The following is a 20,932-nucleotide window of genomic DNA, read 5'->3' on the forward strand; positions in this document are numbered from 1 at the left end:
TCCAATTTCATGACAGTTTTCTCATAATTTTACAACTTTACTCATAATTTTACGACATTCTTACTAATTAATTTTCATGACATCCATGATGCTTAATACTTCATGTAATTCTATTGAAAACGATGACCATACATTAGTAAAAAAAAACTTCTACTGTATATTGTCTAAATATCTTTAAGATTTGATTATTTTAGAGCCTTCCCCAATCATTTATACAGAGTAAGTTCTTCTGTTTTTTTAACAGAATTTTACAACTGTATTATACTCTATATACTCATTTTAAAAATAGCAGTTTATGACTTTACTTTTGTAAAATTTTTATTTTTTCTTGTAATTTTGTGACTTTAGTAGTAACATTTATTTTTTTCCCCCTTTATAGTTTTACAACTTTATTCTAATTTCTTTTTTTATTTAATATTGAACCTGGAACTGTCATCATTTTGACATTTTTAAAAGAAAAAATTATATATATATATATATATATAAAGTGGCATATAGTTTTTTTCTCATACAAATAAAAGAAAATATTTATTTATAGAAATATAAATAAATACGTATATCATTTTTTTCTTCCCCCTCTGCATTTGCTTCCGGGAAAAAAAAAAAAATCGTTCCTACCCGGAGCGTAAATCAAGCGCACCCCCGCGCCGGACGCGCTGACGTGCCGCATAGTTAGCGGCGATTTCTCAGTTAACTGGATGTTTTCATTATAATGTCATGTAACCAGTGAAAAAATATCCGACTCTTCAGCTCCCGGCGGAGACACGGAACGGAGCAAAGATGGCAAACGGTGAGTCTTCGCGTTTTCTACTTTTATTTAAGGGGAAAAAACAGCTTAGCACAAGAAGCTAATGTTAGCAACCGAAGGGGAAAAGGAAAAAAATCTGAAAAAGCCCTGAAGCTGTACGGTCGTTAAAGAACATTATTTTTTTCTGCTCCTGCTTCAATATTATTAACCGACGAGTGTAAATAAAGTCATAATTTTTAGTTAGCGTTCCTCCAACAAACACAAAGCAAAACCTCATTTAAATGGACTTTGAGCCTCACGGTTGTTTTTCGTGTTTGCTTTGATTGTTAAATTATTACTTAATTATATAGTTTTTAGCAAATAAAAACTCATTTAAATATATATGCAAGATTATGTTAAATATGCTATTATTTATATTTATTGGGAAACAAAATGTGTAAACGCCAAAACGACCTTCACAATAAAATCGTCTTTCTTCTAAGTTTATTTTTTTATGGGTTTTGATGTTTCCTGCATTCTGATTAGACGTTTTTCAGGACTTTCCTGCTTGTGCTTTTGGTTTTACAGTTCTACGTTTTTCTAAGTTTATCCCCAGTTTTAAGTTTTTCCCAAACTTTTCTTATTTTGAAAAGTAAGAACCATTTCTAACTTTGAGCTAAAAAGATCATCCAAACTTTAAAGAAAAATAAGTTGTTGAAGACTTAAGCTTTAGCTATAAGCTCTTAAATAAAACCACTTTATTATGGATATGTTTGAACTATTTAAATACATGGAAAACAGTTTTTTTTCCTTTTTTAATTGACTTTTTGTGTTAAATCTGATTTTCTAAAACCATTTTTAATAGCAATTCTGATGGTGAACAAACAAAAAAAACAGCCTTTTTTGCTAATGTATGTTATTTTCTGCCTATTTTGACAACTTTTGCAATCAATATTTGTTTTTTTTAGTCCGTCTGCTGTCCTCCCTAAAATTAATATCAGGCAAATTAAATTTATCAGTGGTAGCAGCTGGATTTTTTTGGCATCTCATCAACATTTCCCTGGATTTGTTTGTGTTTCATGTTGATTTTTATTAGCATTCAGCCTCATTTGACTGTTTCTGTTCTCAGAAAACGTGAGCGTCGTCTTCAAGCTCTACTGCCTGACCGTGATGACTCTGGTGGCAGCCACGTACACGGTCGCTCTGCGCTACACGAGAACCATTTCCTCTGGAGATTTGTACTTTTCTACTACTGCAGTGTGCATCACTGAGGTCATTAAACTCGTGCTGAGTTTGGGGATGTTGGCAAAGTAAGTGTTTCTATTTTTCACTGGATTAGCATAATTTAAGCATAACTTTTAAGAGAGCATTTTGTGTCTATTTGCTGTGGTTTCACCAGGGAAACAGGAAGTTTGGTCAAACTCAAGAGCAGCATTGAAGAGCACATTATTTTCAGTCCTAAAGAGCTGCTGAAGCTCAGCGTTCCCTCCATCGTCTACGCGGTTCAGAACAACATGGCGTTTGTGGCGCTGAGTAACCTCGACGCAGCCGTTTATCAGGTATATTTAGTCAGTCTGGAATCAACGTTGAAGAAGAAGAAAGTCTAAAGTTTTTACAGAAATGTCGACTGTCCCGTCGGGTTGCTTAGGTGACGTACCAGCTGAAGATCCCGTGCACCGCGCTGTGCACCGTCCTCATGCTGAACCGCTCCCTCAGCCGCCTGCAGTGGTTCTCCGTCTTCATGCTTTGCGGCGGCGTCACGCTCGTCCAGTGGAAGCCGGGTGAAGCCACCAAAGTCCAGGTAGGAGTCGCACTGGACTTTAAATCGTTCGACTTCACAGCTTTGAGCGTTCTCTTCTCTTCAACCACAGATCGAGCAGAATCCCTTCATGGGGTTTGTCGCCATCGCCGTTGCTGTCCTGTGTTCTGGATTTGCAGGTAAAAAAATGCAACTTTTGTGCACTTTAGAAGTATTTTTTAAGTAATTCTGTTCGTCTGATCGTCAGGTGTTTACTTCGAGAAGGTGCTGAAGAGCTCGGACACCTCCCTGTGGGTGAGAAACATCCAGATGTACCTGTCGGGTATTGTGGTCACCCTGATTGGTGTTTACATGACCGATGGAGAGAAAGTTTTGGAGAAAGGTTTCTTCTTCGGTTACACTCCCTGGGTCTGCTTTGTCGTTTGTGAGTATACCGAACGCCTTTTTTAAATTTATTTACTGTCACCATTTTGGCTCATTTGGCTCTTTTGTGTTGCCAGTTCTGTCCAGCGTCGGCGGCCTCTACACCTCTGTGGTGGTGAAATACACCGATAACATCATGAAAGGCTTCTCTGCCGCCGCCGCCATCGTTCTCTCCACCATTGCGTCCGTTCTGCTGTTTGGACTCCAGATAAGTGAGTGTTCAGATTTTAGGAAGACGTCACAAAAACACACAAATCACTGTGACAAAAATGAAAATTTTATCAGAAACATCTGCAGCAGACTTTGATTTTTTTTTTTTTTTTCCTGATGGGTGTAGACTTTGTACCGCTTATTAACAACATTCCTAACCAGATTCATCGTTAGGGAAGGGAAACAAGTAAAAAGACCAGAAAAGCGGCTCAGAGAAGAGGTTGTAAAAAGCCAGTTTTGTCCCCAGCAGCTACAGAATGAACTGCTTCAGGGTTAGAGTTAAGGTCAACTTAAAAATAAACCACTCGAATCGCTGATGCATCATGGGTAAAAACAGGAAAGAATTCAGAAGATATTCAAGCTGACTCTTTAAGCTGTTAAAGCAGGAGTGTGCTCCACTGTCTCTAAAAACATATAAATATATTTTAAAGCATAATTGTACATATAAAAACCAAAACTTTATTAAACTCATTTACAGTTTTAGAACAGTACACCCTCCCTGAGGCTCCTGACTACATTACCCATAATGCTCCAACAATTCATCAAGCAGTGTGACTTTTTTGTAGTTTAACAAAGTCGGACTAAAACATTTTAGAAAATCAGTTTAAGGTTAGTAACCAGAATTTATGCTTAAGGCGGACCGGATTTTCTGTTTTTGAAAAACTTTTAAGTGAGCCTAGTAGTAAAAAATTATATATATCTGATTTATGAATTTCTGGCTGAAATCCATTAAAATAAACGGTAAAATAAACAATTTTTGCTTTGAGACAATCCAATGTGACACAGAGTGTCTTATTTTGAAAGGAAGTCATGTGACCCTCTGTCAAAAGCTTCATATTTGAAAAAAAAATCTCTTTAAGTTTGTTTTATTTGGACCTAAAAACAATAGTTAATTAGTATTACAATAGTAACATAAATAAAAATTAGTGTTATTTTTCTAAAGATTTTGTGGCTCCCACTGAAAAAAATATTACACTTTAGTATTTTGCAGAAATGTCTTTAAGATCCAAGTTTTTCTGTTCATTAATGTAGTTTTTCCTCTTTCCCAGCGTTTGCATTTGCGACCGGAGCCCTTCTCGTCTGCATTTCCATTTACCTGTACGGCCTCCCGAAGCAGGACACGTCCAGAGTCAGCCGGACGGACGCCGGCGCGGAGTCCAAGCAGAAACTGATCTCAGTGTGACCTCGGAGATTCTGGAGTTCATCCAGCGGAGCAAAAGAGTTGACTTTGAATTTTTTTTTTTGGTCAGCTGAAGGCTAGAACGGTGCGTGTAAAGTTTGTAAATATTCCGCACCAATCTGCCACTTCATGGAATTCACCTTAAAAAAGGAGTAAAGAAGCTCTTACTTTGAAAGCATCCAAACGGACAGATTTAAATGTACTGTGCCATTATTTTCCTACACTTTGTGGCTATTTTAGGACCAGGTCACATACTTTGAGGTTCCAATCCAGACTATCATCACCTTAGAACTGTAGACCGTTTTAATCTGGACATGTTGGGTTTTAGCTTCACTTCCAAAATATAATGGAAAGTCCTGGAAGCATCAAAGGACACATGTCACCATGACAACAACCTGCAGATCCGCTTCCCCTGAAGTAACCTGCATCTTAGCTTCATGCCCCGCTGAGTTCCTGTCTTCCAGATGGACCGGTCTGTATGTATGTTTGGTATGTCAGTTTGAGCAGTCAGAAAATGTTTGCACGTAAACGGATCAACCAACAGGAACATATTTGACTTCCAGGTGTCAGAATTGGTTAGTTGTATTTAATATTTTACTCCTGAAGTTCTTTAATAATTTGCTTTAAGCTGCTCTCAAAGAGAGAAGTTGCTTTTATTTTGAAAATATTTACAAATATGAAACGGTTGTAAAAGACATTCACATTTTTTGTACTGGTGTGACGCCGAGGATCCTCATCCCATTGGCTAAAACGGAGCAGGCCCCCCTGAAGAGGCGCAACCTTGTCTGATAATGGGAAAAAAGTGCATTTTTAGTTGCTTTTTTTCATCAAACTGCATTAAAAGATCATGAAGTCGATGTTTTCTACCTGGGCAACGTCTGGGGGGCTTCCTTTCACCGGCAGATCTCTGTGTGCTGAAGCGATGAAGTGGCTATAAAGTGTAAAAAAAACATGAATTTTTCTACATCTACTCCAAAAGACAAACCGGTTTCTCACCTCAGCTTGATTAAAAAGTTCACCAGGTGTTTGGGCTGCAGATCCTGCGCCGACTGCAGCAGCACCTCATCGTAACTGGAGACGACGAATGAAAATCAGATGAAGCAAATATTGAAACAATCGTAAACGCGGTGCTTACCGAAGGAGGTGCTGCAGGATGTTGATGCTCGACGTCTCTCGTAAAAGGGAAGGATTGAATTCCCCTTCGTCCACTCCTTTATTTGTCCTCAATAAACTGGAGAATTAAAAACAGGTTCTGTTGGTTATGAGGAGTTTTAGGACTAAAAATAATAAATCATCAGTTTTGTTGGTCACAAGGGCAGCTTGTAAATATATTCATGGGTTATGTTTTAATCTTTATAGTACGGGTAGTTTTTTTTTTTATTTAATTGAGTTTAGCTGATATTTTAGCAACAGGCTAACGTTTTTGGCTAATTTAGAGTTTAGCTTCTATTTTAGCAAAATACTAAAGTTTCTGGCTAATTGAGTTTACTGAGAAATGTTGGCTATTTTGGAGTTTAGCTAGTGTTTAAGCAACAAGCTAGCTGTTATGGCTATTTTCTTATCCACTGAGGTTTTATGGGCTAATTTTGAGTTTAGCTTCTATTTTATGCTAACGTTTTTGGCTAATTTAGTTTACTGAGGAATTTTAGGCTATTTTGGAGTTTAGCTACCATTTAAGCAACAAGCACAATATTATGGCTAATTTGATATCTACTGAGGTTGTTTTGTGGCTAATTTGGAGTTTAGCTCATATTTAAGCAGAACACTAAACATTTTTGCAAAATTGGCATGTATTAGGGATTTTTAAGCAAATTTACTACAACATTTTTCAGAAATGTAGGTCGACTTTAGCGTTCTTTCATAGTTTAATAAAAATTTCCAGTCTTTCAGCAAATTTAACATTCTGCAAATAGCTTTTGCATTTTCAGTAAATCCCTGCAGCAATTAAAGTCAATTACGTCACCATTATCACACTAGTATTATTCCAGGTAATGCAACTTTTCTAGTTTAATCATGTTTTTATACCAGAAACTAATGAAGGACAGAGGCGGCACGATTAATTAAAAGTTTAACAAACCATCATCTTCATTCTGATTATTTTTAGTTAGTTTAAAGCTAATGATGGTTAAGATCTGTCCTTTACATCCACTTTGCACATGACCCGATTCGTCGAATAATCAGAACAAATAATCAGTGATTAGTCGACTAATAAAATAATCATTTGTAGCAGCACTATTGGTCACACCTGCAGAGTCGGGCGTGCGTGTACTGAAGGAAGACGCCGGTGTCACCCTGAGCCTGCAGCATCTGCGCCCAATCGAACTTATAGTCGGACTGCAGCGGACCTTTGAAATCCTGGAACAGAGATTTTCAGTTAAAGAGGCCAAATTGTGTTTTTTTTTCTGATGATATCACGAAAAATTAAGCTCAAAAATTGCATTTCTAAGTGTATTTTGTATGCGACAAGCTCCTTGCTCCAAGCAGATGGGAAGAGGGGGTGGGGTTGCTTTGCAACAACAGTCCCACTACTCAGAGGTGAATTTCTGCTGATTTTATTTGAGCTAAAACCAGCATATTCAAACTCCTCACCTGGACTATAAGAGCACAGATTCCCACTTTTTCCGCCGTGTCTTCCGGATTCTCCAGCTCCTTCGTCGCTGTGGAGCAAAACATTCCCGTCTCTCTTCAAGCATCAACATTCTGCGTCAGACCTTAAAGCTTGCCGAGGTCTTTTACTGTGCGACTGGCTCATGTTGTGGAGCATTCTGGCCCGGGCCTCGTCCAGCACGTCCTCCAGGAACACCACGTCGCCCGTCCTGGTCTTCATGCCCCGGACGAGACCAAACGGTAGGTGCCGACACCTGCGGCGAGTCGTTTCAGGTTTTAGTCGAGTAAAAACAGAATTCACGGAGCAATGTGGTGCATGAAGTTTGTATGGTTTAACCTGTCAGCCCACGGATGTCCCATGGCGAGCAGGATCTGGAACAACTGGCGGAAGTGATTTGCTTGACTTTTGTCTGTCTGGAACAGAAAAAGGTGGTGATGCTAAACCAGCTAAACCAGAATTCAAATGATGGAAAAACATAAATCTTTGGAGCTATTTTCAAAGTGCCGCCACGGTTAGTGACAGTTAGTCATGACTAATTTAATATTCAGTTTGTCGTTGTTGATCTTTATCTCAAAACTTAAGATGAAGCACATTGTGATGAGTATGATAACACTTTAGGTCATCGTTTAGGTAAGATAAGCAAACGTTAGAGCAAACTTATTAACTAAATGTTTTCCCTGTTTTACCTTTACCCCATCGGAGCGAAATTTCTCTACTGAAGGGAGCATCTGCTCTCAAAAGAGATCGTCTTTTTCAAGACATCTTAATTGTTTTTATTTAGTTAGCATTAAGCTCAAACACTTCAAGTTTAAAGCTAATGAGTGTTGAGATATGTGGTTTACATCCAGTATACGCATGACGCGATTGGTCAACTAATCGGGAAGCCAACTAATTGGCAAATTGATCAGCGATTGGTCGATCAATGGGGAAAACAATTTCCGATTAGTCGACTAATCGAAAATTGATGTGTGATTGATCGACCAATCAGGGAAGCAATCAGCAATTAGTCAACAAATTGGGAAAATAAACGACATGTAGTCGACCATTCGGGAAAATAATCAGCGATTAGTCGACCAATCGGTTAAAATAATCGGCGATTAAACGACCAATCTAGAAAATAATCGGCGATTGGTTGACTAATTGGAAAACCAATCAGTAATTAATCAACTAATTGGCAAACTAATCAGCGATTGGTCGATCAATAGGGAAGACAATCAGCGATTAGTTGACTAATCGGGAAAACAATCGCCGATTAGTCAACTAATCGAAAATTGATCTGTGATTGATCCACCAATCAGGGAGTCAATCAGCAATTAGTCAACAAATTGAGAAAATGAACGACATTTAGGCGACCATTCGGGAAAATAATCAGCGATTGGTCAATCAATAGGGAAACCAATCTGCGATTGATCGAGTAATTGGGAAAACAATCAGCACTTAGCCGACCAATCTAGAAAATAATCGGGAATTGGTCGACTGTTGGACTGTTGGTTGAGTGTTGAAGCCCTAGTTAGCAATAATCTTTATGTTGTTTTTAGACAAAAATCTGTTTTTTTTCTATATAGTGTGTATAGTAATTTTAACAGCAAAAAAACTACAGTTTTGAAAACCATAGTTAGGGTTACCAGTAATTAAATAAAAATCATTTCACAAGTCAACTTACCACATAAATCATTTCATCAAAGGAATATTTCTCTTGTCGGTTTATGGCAGCAGCGAGATCTCTGCAGAAAAACAGGAGATTCTTGATTGAACATTTGACACAGGCTGAAAAAGACACTAAAAAGTGGTTCTTAAATCGGGTTTGGCTGAGACTTCAGTGGTGCCAACCTGGTGATGTAGAGCGTGGTGCCGTCACTGCGGAGAACGGTGCAGACGTTACTCATGTCTCCATCAGGAGAGAGGTCCACGACCCCCATCCCCTTTCTGTCAAAGACGGCAAAAAAAATTGAAGTTTTTCATTTAGTACAGTTTTTTTTTTTTACTTTGTCTGAAAAAAGGAAAGTTTTGGAGAGAAACCCAATCATTGGACTGCTCTTGTGTGACCTGCTCGTTTATTTATCGCAGCAGTAGCTATTCACGTACGCTGAGGTTCCCAGCAGCCCTCGGTCCTGCAGCTGCCGCACCACCGTCTGGGCTTGGTCTCGGTGAAACGACTCCCCGCTGTACACGTCAAAGTGAACCCCCAACCGCTGGAAAGGTTTACAATACGAATCAAAATCTGCTTCCGTATCGGATCATTCGGATGCTTTTTAAATAAAGCTGCACCTTGTAAACGTGCTGATACTCCTGGACCGTGATCTCTCTGAACTGTTGCCATAGCGACACCGCCTCGTCGTCGTGCTGCTCCAGCTGTCTAAAGAAGTCTCTGGCGGCCTGCATCAAAGCCTCGTTTTGCTCCACTTCCTTGTTGACTCGGACATAAACCTGAACAGCAAAAACGAGAACTTCAGAAGCTTTCCTTTAAACAATTATTTATTATTCAAGATGGAGAAAATGAGATTACCTCAAACAAATGTTGAAGAGGATTCTCTTTTAATTTTTCAATGCATCCAAACTTCTCAAATCCGGCTCCAAGTAACCCTGAAATTCAGGATGTGGTTTTGTCCAACACTTTTTTCAGCACCAGAGAATGTTTTTTAACTTCTCACTGACCAAACTGCATGCCCCAGTCTCCAAGGTAGTTCATCCGGATCACAGAGTTTCCCAGGGATTCTTTTAAGTTAGCCACAAAGTTTCCTGAAAACAGAGTTTAATCTTTATAAGCATTCTTTATTATACTTGATACATGCATTTTTGTAGTGGATTCATTCCACCAGGGGCAGTAGAGAGTCTTTTCACGGTGATTAAAATCAGGCTGACCCAGAAAATCTCAAAAACTTTTCCTTTTGGACAGAAAAAAATGTGCTAACTTTCAAAAACTTTATGGTGGCAAATATAACAGAGTATTACGGCCACAATAAAAGTAAGAAGAAAAAAAAAACGTGACAATAAAGTCATAAAATTTTGAGAAAAAATGTAAAATTATAAGAACAGAGTATTCAAATTGTGAGAAAAACAAGTATTTAAAATATGAGAAAAAGTTGTAAACATTGTGAGATAATAGTCATAAAATTCTAAGAAAAAAGTAGTAAAATTATGAGGAGAATACAGTTGTAAAATTCCAAGAAAGCTCATAAGAATGAGAGGAAAATTTTGTAAAATTGTAAAAAATAGAGAATAAAAATTGTTAAACAATAAGAAAAAAAAACGTTGTAAAAGAGAGAAAAAAATTGTAAAATTACTAGAAAAAAATGTAGAAAACTATGAGAAAAAAAGTTTTAAAATTAAAAATAAATTTGTAATATTTGAAAAGTAAATTTGTTAAACTATAAGAAAAAAAAGTCTTAAAATTATTAGAAAAGGGTCGTGAAATTACGAGAAAATTATGTAAATGTATAGGAAGATTAAAGTTGTAAATTTATGAGAAAAATGTCATAAAATTATAAATAAAATCCTAAAAATGTGAAAATAAATTTGCTAAATTATTTGAAGGAAATTTGTAAAATTATCACAAAAAGTAATATATTTAAAATATATTTAAGTAAAAGACAAAATTTTACAAAAATAAAGTCATAAAATTGTGAGAAAAGTCAACATTTTAGAAAAATGTTAAAAGGAAAACTTTTTTTTTTTAAAATTAGGTCGAAATTTTATGAAAAATAATATACATTTACAAAAAATAAAGCAGATTAAACGAGATTCTCGAGCAGTCACATGTTCATATGACTTCTCTGAATAAATCTAATAACGTTTGACAGTTTTTGTTGAGACATTTAAAAAGTCAAATGGAAAATATGACCTATTTTCTTATAAAATTACATATTTTTGAAGGATACATTTATGACTTAGTTCTTGTTAATTGTAAATATATATATATATATAAACTTTGTTTTTTTATAAAAATTACATTTTTTCTCATAATACAATTTTATTCTCATATATTTTTTTGTTTGTTTTATGGTGGCCCTAATACTCCATTGCAGAGAATAACTATGTATTTATTTCTATAAATGACTACTTGCAATAATGAAGGAATGCAGTTATTTATTTTTAAATAAAGTTAAATCAAGTTAAAAATGTGTGGATCAAATTTGAGACAGTGGGTCTATAAGGTACCCTTTTCCTATTTTTGCATCTTAAACAAACATTGTGGTGAGCACAAACTTAAATCATCCAACAAATTATAATCATTTATATCTGCATCTTATTCAAAATATTTTTTAAATTGTGGATTTCATAAACATTTCAATTCCTAGAAAAATTATTTTGTCAATTGTTTGAAATTGTGGACTTTAAAGGGTTAAACCAAATAATTAAAACCTAAAAACATGTTTTTATTATTGTAAACAATAGTTTTAATTGGTGGAAAATTGATTTGACACCTATTTAATTAGTTTATGGCAAACAATGATCATCAATTCCATTTAAAAAAACAGAATCTTTTTCTCACCAATAATTGTGGAGCGCAAGTGTCCAGCGTGGAATTTTTTGGCAATATTTGGAGAGCTGCAAAATACAAACACCTTGTGTTAAAAATAGAAGGTTTTTGTGATCTAAGTAAAAGTATTTGAAAGAATGCAGTGAAATCCAGATTCACCTGAACTCCACTAAAGTGGTTCCTCTCTTCAGGGGAGTCAAAAGATCGCTGTTTAACCCGTACTTGTCATCCGCCCCGTTTTTGAATGGCTCCAACACTTTCTGGAACAGGTGGAAGGAAAGGCGGTGAGGGAGCACACGGACTTTCTCGGGTAACACTCTTAATGCTCACCTCTGCTAAAAGCTCACGGTTCACATGAAAGTGGATTACTCCTTTTTCAGCAGAGATTTCTTCCACCACGACGTCTCGTTTCAGCTGAGAAGAGAAATTAAAGAAATAAATAACTTTTAGAATACATTTATTATCAAACTAATGAATTTAAAACAACCCCTTAAGAATTAAATGTTTATTTCTTACAAAACAAGTGATGCTTTACTGACAGAAACATTGTCCAATTATCTTTTAGTTTATTCTAAAAGCGTTCCCATGGATCTTTTATTTGTCTTTTATTTAACATAAAAACCTTTGTTTTCTATGACAGTTTCTGCAAAGCGGCAGGAGTTAATCAGAGATTCATCTCTGAGATGTTGGTGGGGAGTAAGCCTGCACTCATTTCCCATCATCCCTTGTTTTCCTGTTTTCTTCCTGCAGTTTCTAACCTGATTAGCCAGGTTTTCTGTTTGCAGCTGAATGTCTTCATTCGATGGCAGGATCCCGTCGATCCGTAACGTGCTGACTGACAGCCGGAAGTCGGGAGACTGTCTGAGGGACAGGAGAGGAGGTTCATGAGAGGACATGGAGCTCACTGGAGGGGGATTTACTTCACCAAACACGGACTTAACTGTTTCTTCAGAACGGGCGTGGCGGTTATAGCTGGAATAAATACATCCTCGGGGTGCTGCAGCGTCCGCCCGAGCTAGATAATGGAAAAAAAAAACAAAAAAACACAAGCATATTTTGGCTGTGATAAAGAAAATATTACATATTTTTGTATAAATAAAGGTGGTGAGACTTCATTACCTTCGCTGCAATTGTTCTTCTAAAAAAACAAGCCATATTTACGAAAAAATGTCTATAAAGTTTCTCTACAAAGCATTAAAAGTAGCGAAATCTCCAAAACCTGGTCACATTGACAAATTCATTTACTTCCTGCTTTTCGATACCGCTTCCGGTCCACTCGACCAATCACGAGCTTTTCTCTTCTACATCAGCGAAAGGTACGTTCGATTTTGAACACTGGTCATCCCGAAAAGACTTTTCGGCGAAACTTCCCCTTTAATCATGATTGTCTTAATTATAAATTTATAAATGAATACAAAAATAGACAAAAGCCGGATTTTTCTTGCAAAGTTATGAACTAAATAAAGAGTACATGCGCAGTACAGTGACAAATATCCAACAACTGATCAAAAACTATATTTTTATTCGTAAATGTAGATCTATATATAAAAAAAAGTGTTGACTAAAAACTATATTTGCATATTTAAAAAAGCAAAAACAATTAAACTTTTAATCAATTATCCTTTTAAAGTGTATTTGATGTTTTCAGTGGGAAATAAAAACAATTTCCATCAAGAGTAAATTCACAAATCAGTTCAACTTTCACCTAAGGTGAAGAATTTCTTGTCTTACATGTTTGAGTTTTAAAAGATGAATTCCATTCTGAAATGATTCGAATGAAATTATTAAAAATTAAAATACAAGTAAAGCAGAACACACGTTTGTATACAAATTTTATTCATCTGATGTATCTGAATCAAAGCCCCTTTAAACCAAACATATTTACAGTGAACTAAATTCAAGCATTAAAAATGTTATACAGTGTATACAAATGTAATATGAGTATTTACCAGTAAGATTTATACACTTGGGGGAAAAAAAAAGAAGTGCCAACTGCTCCTGCAGTCCAGCACAAAAGCTGCCCCATCCCTTTTCTTAAAAACAGTACAAGTGAAAAAAGCTGCACTGCTAACACCTTCAGTGGAACAAAAGGAGTTAAAAACTAAAAAAAGTAAAGTCCAAGTGAATGATGGCAGTTTTGTAAAAAGCATCTGAATGAAATCAACCGAGTGGTCGCTGATGGAGCCTCAGAGAGCTCCGACGTGTTTTCAGCAAGAAGAACTCGCGGAGAATCGGCCGCTGACTGAAGCCGGAGACGAGTCCAGTCGCAGCCGCCACTCGTGGAGTATTTGCAGAAGAACTTATTCAAAGAAACGACAGGAGCGCTCAGGAAACATCTGTGAAAGATCACAAAGAACCGTTAGAGGATATTCTTTTACAACTTCTATAAAGCAAACATTAGTTATCAGAACGTAAATCAATAAAATGGGAGAAGATTGAAGCTGAAATGAGACTGAAGCCAAACTGCTAGTAAAGCAGTAAGTAGAATGTCACTATCAAGCTCTAGAGTTACTGCAGTCAAAGGTGCAACAAAAGAGCCTCAGTACTTACAGCTGGCAGGCTGCTCTCCAAACCTTCGCATCAACTGGTCGTGTGTAAATTTGACAAATGCGTCGTACTGTTCTGCAAAACAAAAACAGAGGAAAAAAATGAATCACTGCTATCAAGAAAGTCGTAACTGATCACACTAAAGAGATTCTAACCAGCGAGTTTGGTGGTCAGAGTCTCGTCATACTCCTCGCGGATCTTGTCTTCACGCTCCTTCAGTAGCCGCTCGCAAATCATCCCGACTTGTCTGAGGGAGAATAAGGGCTGTTCTTTCCTGCTGGGAGACGAGGCAGCTGAGGATGAACCTGTCAGGAGAGAGCATGTGTGTCGGTTAATACGGTGCCCTCTCAGGGGGAGAATCGCTCGCAGTATAACAGGAGGGCTGTGAGGCTTCTTTAGGAAGCAGAAGAATCCAGCTCTACAAGGAAGATGAAAATCTTTTACGAACATTTAGAGCAGAGGTGTCGAACTCAATCGCACACGGGGCCAGAATCCAAAACACACCTGAGGTCGTGGGCCGAACAGGAAAAACATTTATTGAACACTCTAAAACTAAATTACTAAAACTTTAAAACCGTAACTTTTTAACATAATTATGAACTAGATATATAGCATTAACTGTGATAATGCTATCGGAATGCTGTAAGCTGAATTTTTTCCGCCAAAGATGCTAGTGCTGATCGCTGAAGATGCTGAAATATTAGCTAAATGCCAAATTAGCCTAAAAAAAAAAACCCAAAAAAACTTAAGTCAGCCAAAACAGCTAGCATGTAGCTCTGAAAAAATAGTTAAACTTCAGAATATATTTTAAAAAACTGAAAGAACTCAAAGAAGCCAAAATTAGCCAAAACAGCTAGCATGTAAATATTAGCCCAACTCCAAAACAGCCCAAAAAATCTTTAAAAAAAAAGGCTAAAATAGTCAAAAAGCTAGCAGAATGCCACTTTTTAAAACATTAAAACCGTAACTTTTAAACATAATTATAAACTAGATATACAGCACTACCTGGAATGCTAGTGTGAATGCTGTAAGCTGAATTTGGCCACTGAGGATGCTAGTGCTGATAGTTGAAGAGGCTGAAATTGATAGCTGAAAACGCTGAAGCTGATATCCTCCTAAAATATAAGCTAAATGCCAAATTAGCCTAAAAAAACAACTTAAGTTAGCCGAAACAGCTCACATGTAGCTGAAAAAATAGCTAAACTTCAAATAGCTTAAATTAGCCAAAACAGCTATCGTGTAAATGTTAGCTAAACTCTAAAAGAGCAAGAAAAAAATCTTAGTTAATTCTAAAATAGTCCAAAAACTAGCAGAATGACAGTTTTCAGAACTTTTATACCGTAACTTTTTAGCATAAATATGAATAATAAAAAAAGGGAATATTATTCCAGAATAAATCAACAAAAACCTTAAATAAATTGTAATATTTGACTCTCCATAAAAGTACACATTATCAAAATTAGAAAAGTTAGAAATGAGCACAAGATAACATTGGGCCATTAATAACAATTAAATAAAATGATCTGGAGGGCCGGATCCGCCCCCTCCGGGTCTCGTCTTTCACGTACGTGATTTAGATCATCCAACAAATTCACTTTATAAGGGGAAGTATCTAAACAAGCATTATTTTACTGTATCTGACAAACGAGTGTGTACCTGGTAAAGGGGATCCACATTGAATACTCTGCAGATCCAGAGGACAGCAGCCGTCTGACTGCAGGAAGGTGTTGTCCAGGTGTCGACGTTTCTGCAGGCGTTTGTACTCTTGCTTTATATTATGTAGGATTTGCTCTGAAACAGAAAAGAGTTTGTGCTTAATTTAAGAGACAAAAGTTTCAACTAAACCTCCCAAGACCCAGTTATGATAAATTAACTGGTGTAGTAATATAAACTGAAATGGGATATTCACACATGATGAAATTCTTAAGAAATACAGGAAATATATTAAATATTTGTGGGTTTTGTGACACTAAAAACTGATGAAGAGTTTATTCAACTTGACAGCTTTTATCCCTTGATTGTGGCTTTGAAGAAAACATTTTAAAAAGTAAGATTTTTAGGGTTTTGTTTTTTTCAAATTGTCATTTAAGTATTATGCAAGACAACAGAGCAAAAATGATTGTAAATGCAAAATAAAACTAGGGAAAGTACACAACACTCAATTATTTATTAGTTTTCCCTTTTTAATTCATCCACTACGGCAGGAGGCTTTTATTTTTGAAAGAATCTTGTATGTTCTGCTGTCAGAAGAACAATAAATCACAAACATAACAACTATTGTTCACAGATTGTAAATATTCAGAAGATATTTTTTATAGTTGTCACACAGACCCAAGTAAAGGTAGATTTTTCTAAATGGTGAAGTGGGACTTTAAGGTTCACAAACTTCCAGTTTTGAAGCTGGATCCCAAACAAAGCACAAAACTCAAAATACATCGAAATAAAAACACACATTTTGATCAATCCTATTCCATTTTTAGCAGCTACACCAACCACTATGACGACATATTTAGATTTGACCCTTTAGTCAAATAAAAACAAACGTGCTAATGTTACAACATTAGCTAAATGCTAATGTAATCACAGCTAAAGCATCACCTCAAATGTTGCCCATTGTCGTACCTGTGGTGAGTCTGGACGACACTTCCCCGAAAGGAGAAGGGTCCATGCGCAGATACTTCTGCGGCGAAGATACCGGCGACATGACCGGGGTACACCTCCTTCTTTTGGGCGAAGCCTGGTTCATTAGTGGATCAAAATCCAGAGTTCTTTTCAGGGTGACTCCACAAGCCATCGCGTTTTAGGATTCCCCAAACTTGTTGACCAAAACACCCTAAAATCCCCCCTTTTTTCTCCAAGGAAGTCGCTAATGCTAACTATCGCTAGCTACTTAGGAGAGTAGCCGTAATTCCGGGGTGGTTTAAAACGCAGTTATTTCGTCTATTAAATTTTTCTAAGAATAAATATCACCGATGGAGCCTCAAATATCAAACAAATAATGTATCCCGATAAGTGGATGAAGTGAAATCGCAGTGTAGAATCTGATGATAGCAGATTTAACCGACTAAATTTAAGGCGACAATCAGCTGCTTCCCTTCGCTCTTGGATATTTGCTTGGAAGTGAGCATGCGCGACAACAACTGCGAAGTGCTGGTACTTGTAGTTCTGGTAAGCACTTTTAACATTGCTTTAGCCGTTATTTGACTACATTTCCCGAACAGGTGGAAACGATAGCTTTTTTCAAATTTGTTTTTGTGTGCATTCAAATCAGTTAAACCCTTAAACTTCTTTATTCTTGTTTTTACATATTTTTAGGTTTAGCTACCTTAGCTATTTTTTGTGAATATTACAAGAATATTTGTGTGTATAAAAATTTTAGTTAAAATTCAAATTTAACTTTATTTACAACTCATTTTCCTGAAAAAGAACGACCCAAAGTCTTACATAATACGAAAAATAATCGTAAAAAATAAAATAAAAAATAAAGCAATCATAATAACAAATAAATAAAAACCCAACTCAAAAATTGTCAGTAAAATCAAATTAACTCATATGGTCACGTAAGAGTTTTTAAAAAGCTATTCTAAAAAGATCAGCCTTGAGTTTTTTCTTAAAGAAAAGCTGCAAGAGTGGATTTAAAAAGTATATACTTAGAAATCATGGAGAGGTCTGTAATGTCCATCTTAGGGGCTTGTCTATGGGGTAAGATAACTGTCAAAAGGAAACGTATTCATAAATAATATTTTGTATTCACAAAAAGAAATTCATATTCATAAAACGTAAAAATAAATGTATTCGTATTTTTTATTTAAGTTTGGTACAAAATATACATTTTTGCACAACTTTGTATTTATGAATACGAATTTCTATTTGTGAATACAAAATAACTATTTATGAATATGAATTTCTTTTTGTGAATACAAAATATTATTTATGAATACGTTTCCTTTTGACAGTTATCTTACCCCATACTTGTCCACTGTGAGAAACATAATCTAAAAAAAATAAAATAAAATCCGCACATTAAATTGTATATATACATTTTTTTAAATAATTTATTTGTATGCCAGTGTTGCAAATAAGTCTGTGAACATCTGAGAAAATAAATATTAATATTTGATTTGGTAGCATTTGTTTGAGACTACTCAGGTCAAATGTTTCCAAACGCTGCAGGAGGGATTTTGGCCCACTCCCCCTCATAGATCTTCTGTAGATCAGTCAGGTTTTGAGGAGAAACAGAGTTTGAGCTCTCTCTAAAGATTTTCTGTTGGGTTTAGGTCTGGAGACCACTCCAGAACCTTGATATGCTTCTTACAGAGCCACATCTTGGTTGTTCTGGCTGTTCGGATCATTGTCGCGTTAGAAGAGCCAGCCACAACCCGATCTTCAAAGGAATGGCCCCTGTCTCATAGTTCATCCAAATGTTCATTGGCAAACTTAAGACGGGCCTGGGGAACTTTCTGTGCCATGTATGGTGTCAAACCATGATGTCTTTGTGTATTACCAACAACAACCTTGGAAACGATGGTCCCAGCTCTTTCCAGGTCATTGACCAGCTCCTCTCATGTAGTTCTGGATTGATTCCTCATCACAAAGTGAGATCTTGCATGGAACCCCATAATAATAATTACGTAATATAAAAAAGAAGCAACAAAAAGCCATTACTTGCTTTCTGGCTACTTTAGCATTATTATTTTTACGACTTTTATGACTTTTTTTTTGCTTCTTTTATAGAAGAATCAACAAAACAAAAACAAAAAAAAAACAGTTAAAAGAAGCTTAAAAATCGCTTAAATTGCATTCTGAATACAAGAGGAAAATATTTAAAAATGTGTTTAAATAAATGTGAATTTAAAACTCACATCTCAGAAAGCTCACAATGTCGGACTTCCTGCTTGCAATTATTTTTACACAATATCACCAAAATCTTGAACTTCCCTTGTTATTTTAGTCACTTCAATCACAAACCCAGTTTTTAAAACACATTTTTTCCATTAAAAAAATAGCATTTGACTTTTTAAAATAATTAACTTTAGAACTGTTAAATTTGCTTTAAAAACTTGTCAAAGTTTATAAAGATCGCCATAATGTCTGATCAGTGTCAGTGCTAAAAAAAAGGGAAAAAAACACCGTCTGAAAATCATTATTTTCTTGTGAAGAATGACCAAATTACTTGTCTTGTTTGTTTATCTATATTTTCCTACAAATAATCGACATCCATAACAAGAGATGGTTGTTTTTTTTTAACTAAATTAAATAATTCATCCCTCTAAATCAGGGGTGTCAAACTCAGTCACACAGGGAACCAAAATCCAAAAAACACCTCAGATCACGGGCCATATATGATAAACATTTGTTCAACACACTAAAACTAAATTTTTTATCTAAACTTCTTATCATTTCTATGAAGAAAAAAATCAGACAGGAATATTATTCCAAAATAAATTATCCTAAACCTTAAATAAATTTCAATATTTTACTTTCCATAAAAATATATTTTGTCAAAATTATACAAGTTAGAAATAAGCGCGAGATAACATCGGACCATTAATAACAATAAAATAAATTGATCTGGAGGGCCGGATCCGGCCCCCGGGCCTTGACTTTAACAGTCTAGATAATGTAGGTTGTTTATTGCAGATCATGGTGGCACCTGAGAGAAAGAAATTAATAAAATGATATTTATACCGTAATTTTTGGATATTTTAAGCCCACTGCCATTCTAAGTAATCACATTTTTTTAGATTAATTTATTTGTTTGAGCAAGGAATAAAATACTGAAGACAGACTAAGAATATGTTGCATTTTTTATGCACACATTTTTAGGAGTCTGTATATGTCACATTATTAGGAACTTTTCTGTACATTCTGTAATAATTCTTAGATGGATCAAAGACCAGATTTAATCCAGTTAATCCTGATCTTCTGATCTCTTGTAGGTCTGAGAAGAGATTAATGCAGGTTGGGGTGCAGCGATTCTTTTTAACAACAATTCAATTAATCGATATTGATTATTTTAAACGATATGAATCACTGACTTAAAATTGATCCAGAACGTCTTTATCCTAAACTTCCACTCAGAGATAAATACCTGAACAATGCAGGTGAAGTTTTCCAGATTCTTTGTATTATTTTTTTTTATTTGCAAGATAATCAATTGTAAATGAAATATGTGAACAAACAATAGAAGTAAACAAGAAATAATGTCACATTTAGCTTCATAAAGTTTGTAAAGTTGTTTTTCCACATCAAAATAATCCAAACAGAACATTATTAAACATTCTACCACACTGTTTGGTCACATGACTGTAAAATTCAAAAACTCTCCACACATTAGAGTGCATGATGGTTGATCAGTTTTAGCTGCCGTGGATTTGAATGATCTGGTTGGATTATAGAAATATAACATAAGAGTTGATGAGTCGTTACACTGCTATATATTAGGGCGGGGGGTCTGCAACCTGAGTCTCCGGAGCCACACGTGGCTCCTTTGTGACTCTCCGATTAAAATAAAAAACAATGAATTAAGTTTTTAATTTTAAATAGTAACAAAAGTTTTTTTTAAGAAAGTGAAAAAAGGCCTCCAATTTTATTCTATCCATTCTCAAACAGTTGAAGAACATCCTAATCACTCCCACTTTGTAGTCGAGCTACAACATTTTGACAGATTTGTGATCGTCGTGTACCACAAAAAAATCAATCTGAAGTCAGTAAGGACAACAAAACTTTATATTCAAGGTCTTTGATTCAGATTTTCAATTTTTCAAGCAAATGAAAGTATTTCAGGTGCCTCCTTAAGGTTAAAAAATACTGTAAGGGTCACTAAATTAGCTTTGATTTAATTTTGGTTTGTTAGATTTATGCACTTCTGGCAGAGATGCACCACAAACTGAAAAATCACTCATTATTTTGTCCTTTTTGCTGCATTTTGCTATGTGACACGGAAGTCTTTTATTTAAATCTGTCAAAAAGTTATTTCATTTATTGAAAAAAAATGC

At 35.7% G+C, this 20,932-nt stretch overlaps 3 protein-coding genes across 3 annotated transcripts; 1 reads left to right on the forward strand and 2 right to left on the reverse strand.

Moving 5' to 3' along the window:
* Positions 1 to 584: 584 nt before the first annotated feature.
* Positions 585 to 5,156, forward strand: slc35a1 (solute carrier family 35 member A1). Its single transcript, XM_024291494.2, has 8 exons — positions 585 to 790; positions 1,857 to 2,037; positions 2,127 to 2,286; positions 2,376 to 2,528; positions 2,599 to 2,665; positions 2,734 to 2,910; positions 2,987 to 3,121; positions 4,169 to 5,156. The coding sequence occupies exons 1-8, from the start codon at positions 781 to 783 to the stop codon at positions 4,300 to 4,302; spliced, it is 1,017 nt and encodes a 338-aa protein (XP_024147262.1). The 5' UTR covers positions 585 to 780; the 3' UTR covers positions 4,303 to 5,156.
* On the reverse strand, positions 4,353 to 12,742 carry rars2 (arginyl-tRNA synthetase 2, mitochondrial). Its single transcript, XM_024291492.2, has 20 exons — positions 12,507 to 12,742; positions 12,329 to 12,402; positions 12,146 to 12,248; positions 11,718 to 11,801; positions 11,547 to 11,647; positions 11,400 to 11,455; positions 9,563 to 9,646; positions 9,414 to 9,490; positions 9,176 to 9,334; positions 8,993 to 9,099; positions 8,738 to 8,833; positions 8,571 to 8,631; positions 7,244 to 7,320; positions 7,036 to 7,160; positions 6,889 to 6,956; positions 6,545 to 6,654; positions 5,435 to 5,530; positions 5,296 to 5,370; positions 5,167 to 5,230; positions 4,353 to 5,084 (listed from the first exon to the last, which is right to left on the reverse strand). The coding sequence occupies exons 1-20, from the start codon at positions 12,540 to 12,542 to the stop codon at positions 4,998 to 5,000; spliced, it is 1,740 nt and encodes a 579-aa protein (XP_024147260.1). The 5' UTR covers positions 12,543 to 12,742; the 3' UTR covers positions 4,353 to 4,997.
* Positions 12,743 to 13,202: 460 nt separating this feature from the next.
* On the reverse strand, positions 13,203 to 17,074 carry akirin2 (akirin 2). The gene is made up of 5 exons (XM_024291816.1): positions 16,557 to 17,074; positions 15,591 to 15,725; positions 14,090 to 14,239; positions 13,938 to 14,009; positions 13,203 to 13,723 (listed from the first exon to the last, which is right to left on the reverse strand). Exons 1-5 carry the CDS (start codon positions 16,726 to 16,728, stop codon positions 13,713 to 13,715), a joined length of 540 nt encoding a protein of 179 aa, XP_024147584.1. The 5' UTR covers positions 16,729 to 17,074; the 3' UTR covers positions 13,203 to 13,712.
* Positions 17,075 to 20,932: the final 3,858 nt, after the last annotated feature.

Source organism: Oryzias melastigma, linkage group LG24, assembly GCF_002922805.2.
Source record: "Oryzias melastigma strain HK-1 linkage group LG24, ASM292280v2, whole genome shotgun sequence".
NCBI lineage: Eukaryota > Metazoa > Chordata > Actinopteri > Beloniformes > Adrianichthyidae > Oryzias > Oryzias melastigma.

Coding starts and splice junctions, on each gene's coding strand:
- slc35a1 (XM_024291494.2), top strand. Junction 2,666..2,733: donor CCTGTGTTCTGGATTTGCAG/GTAAAAAAATGC, acceptor TCTGATCGTCAG/GTGTTTACTTCGAGAAGGTG. Junction 2,911..2,986: donor CTGGGTCTGCTTTGTCGTTT/GTGAGTATACCG, acceptor TTGTGTTGCCAG/TTCTGTCCAGCGTCGGCGGC.
- rars2 (XM_024291492.2), bottom strand. CDS start 12,542: ATGGCTTGTTTTTTTAGAAGAACAATTGCAGCGAAG. Junction 11,648..11,717: donor ACCGTGAGCTTTTAGCAGAG/GTGAGCATTAAG, acceptor CACCTGTTCCAG/AAAGTGTTGGAGCCATTCAA. Junction 9,335..9,413: donor CTCTTCAACATTTGTTTGAG/GTAATCTCATTT, acceptor TTTGCTGTTCAG/GTTTATGTCCGAGTCAACAA.
- akirin2 (XM_024291816.1), bottom strand. CDS start 16,728: ATGGCTTGTGGAGTCACCCTGAAAAGAACTCTGGATTTTGATCCACTA. Junction 15,726..16,556: donor GTCGTCCAGACTCACCACAG/GTACGACAATGG, acceptor TTTCTGTTTCAG/AGCAAATCCTACATAATATA. Junction 14,010..14,089: donor TCTGACCACCAAACTCGCTG/GTTAGAATCTCT, acceptor TTTGTTTTGCAG/AACAGTACGACGCATTTGTC.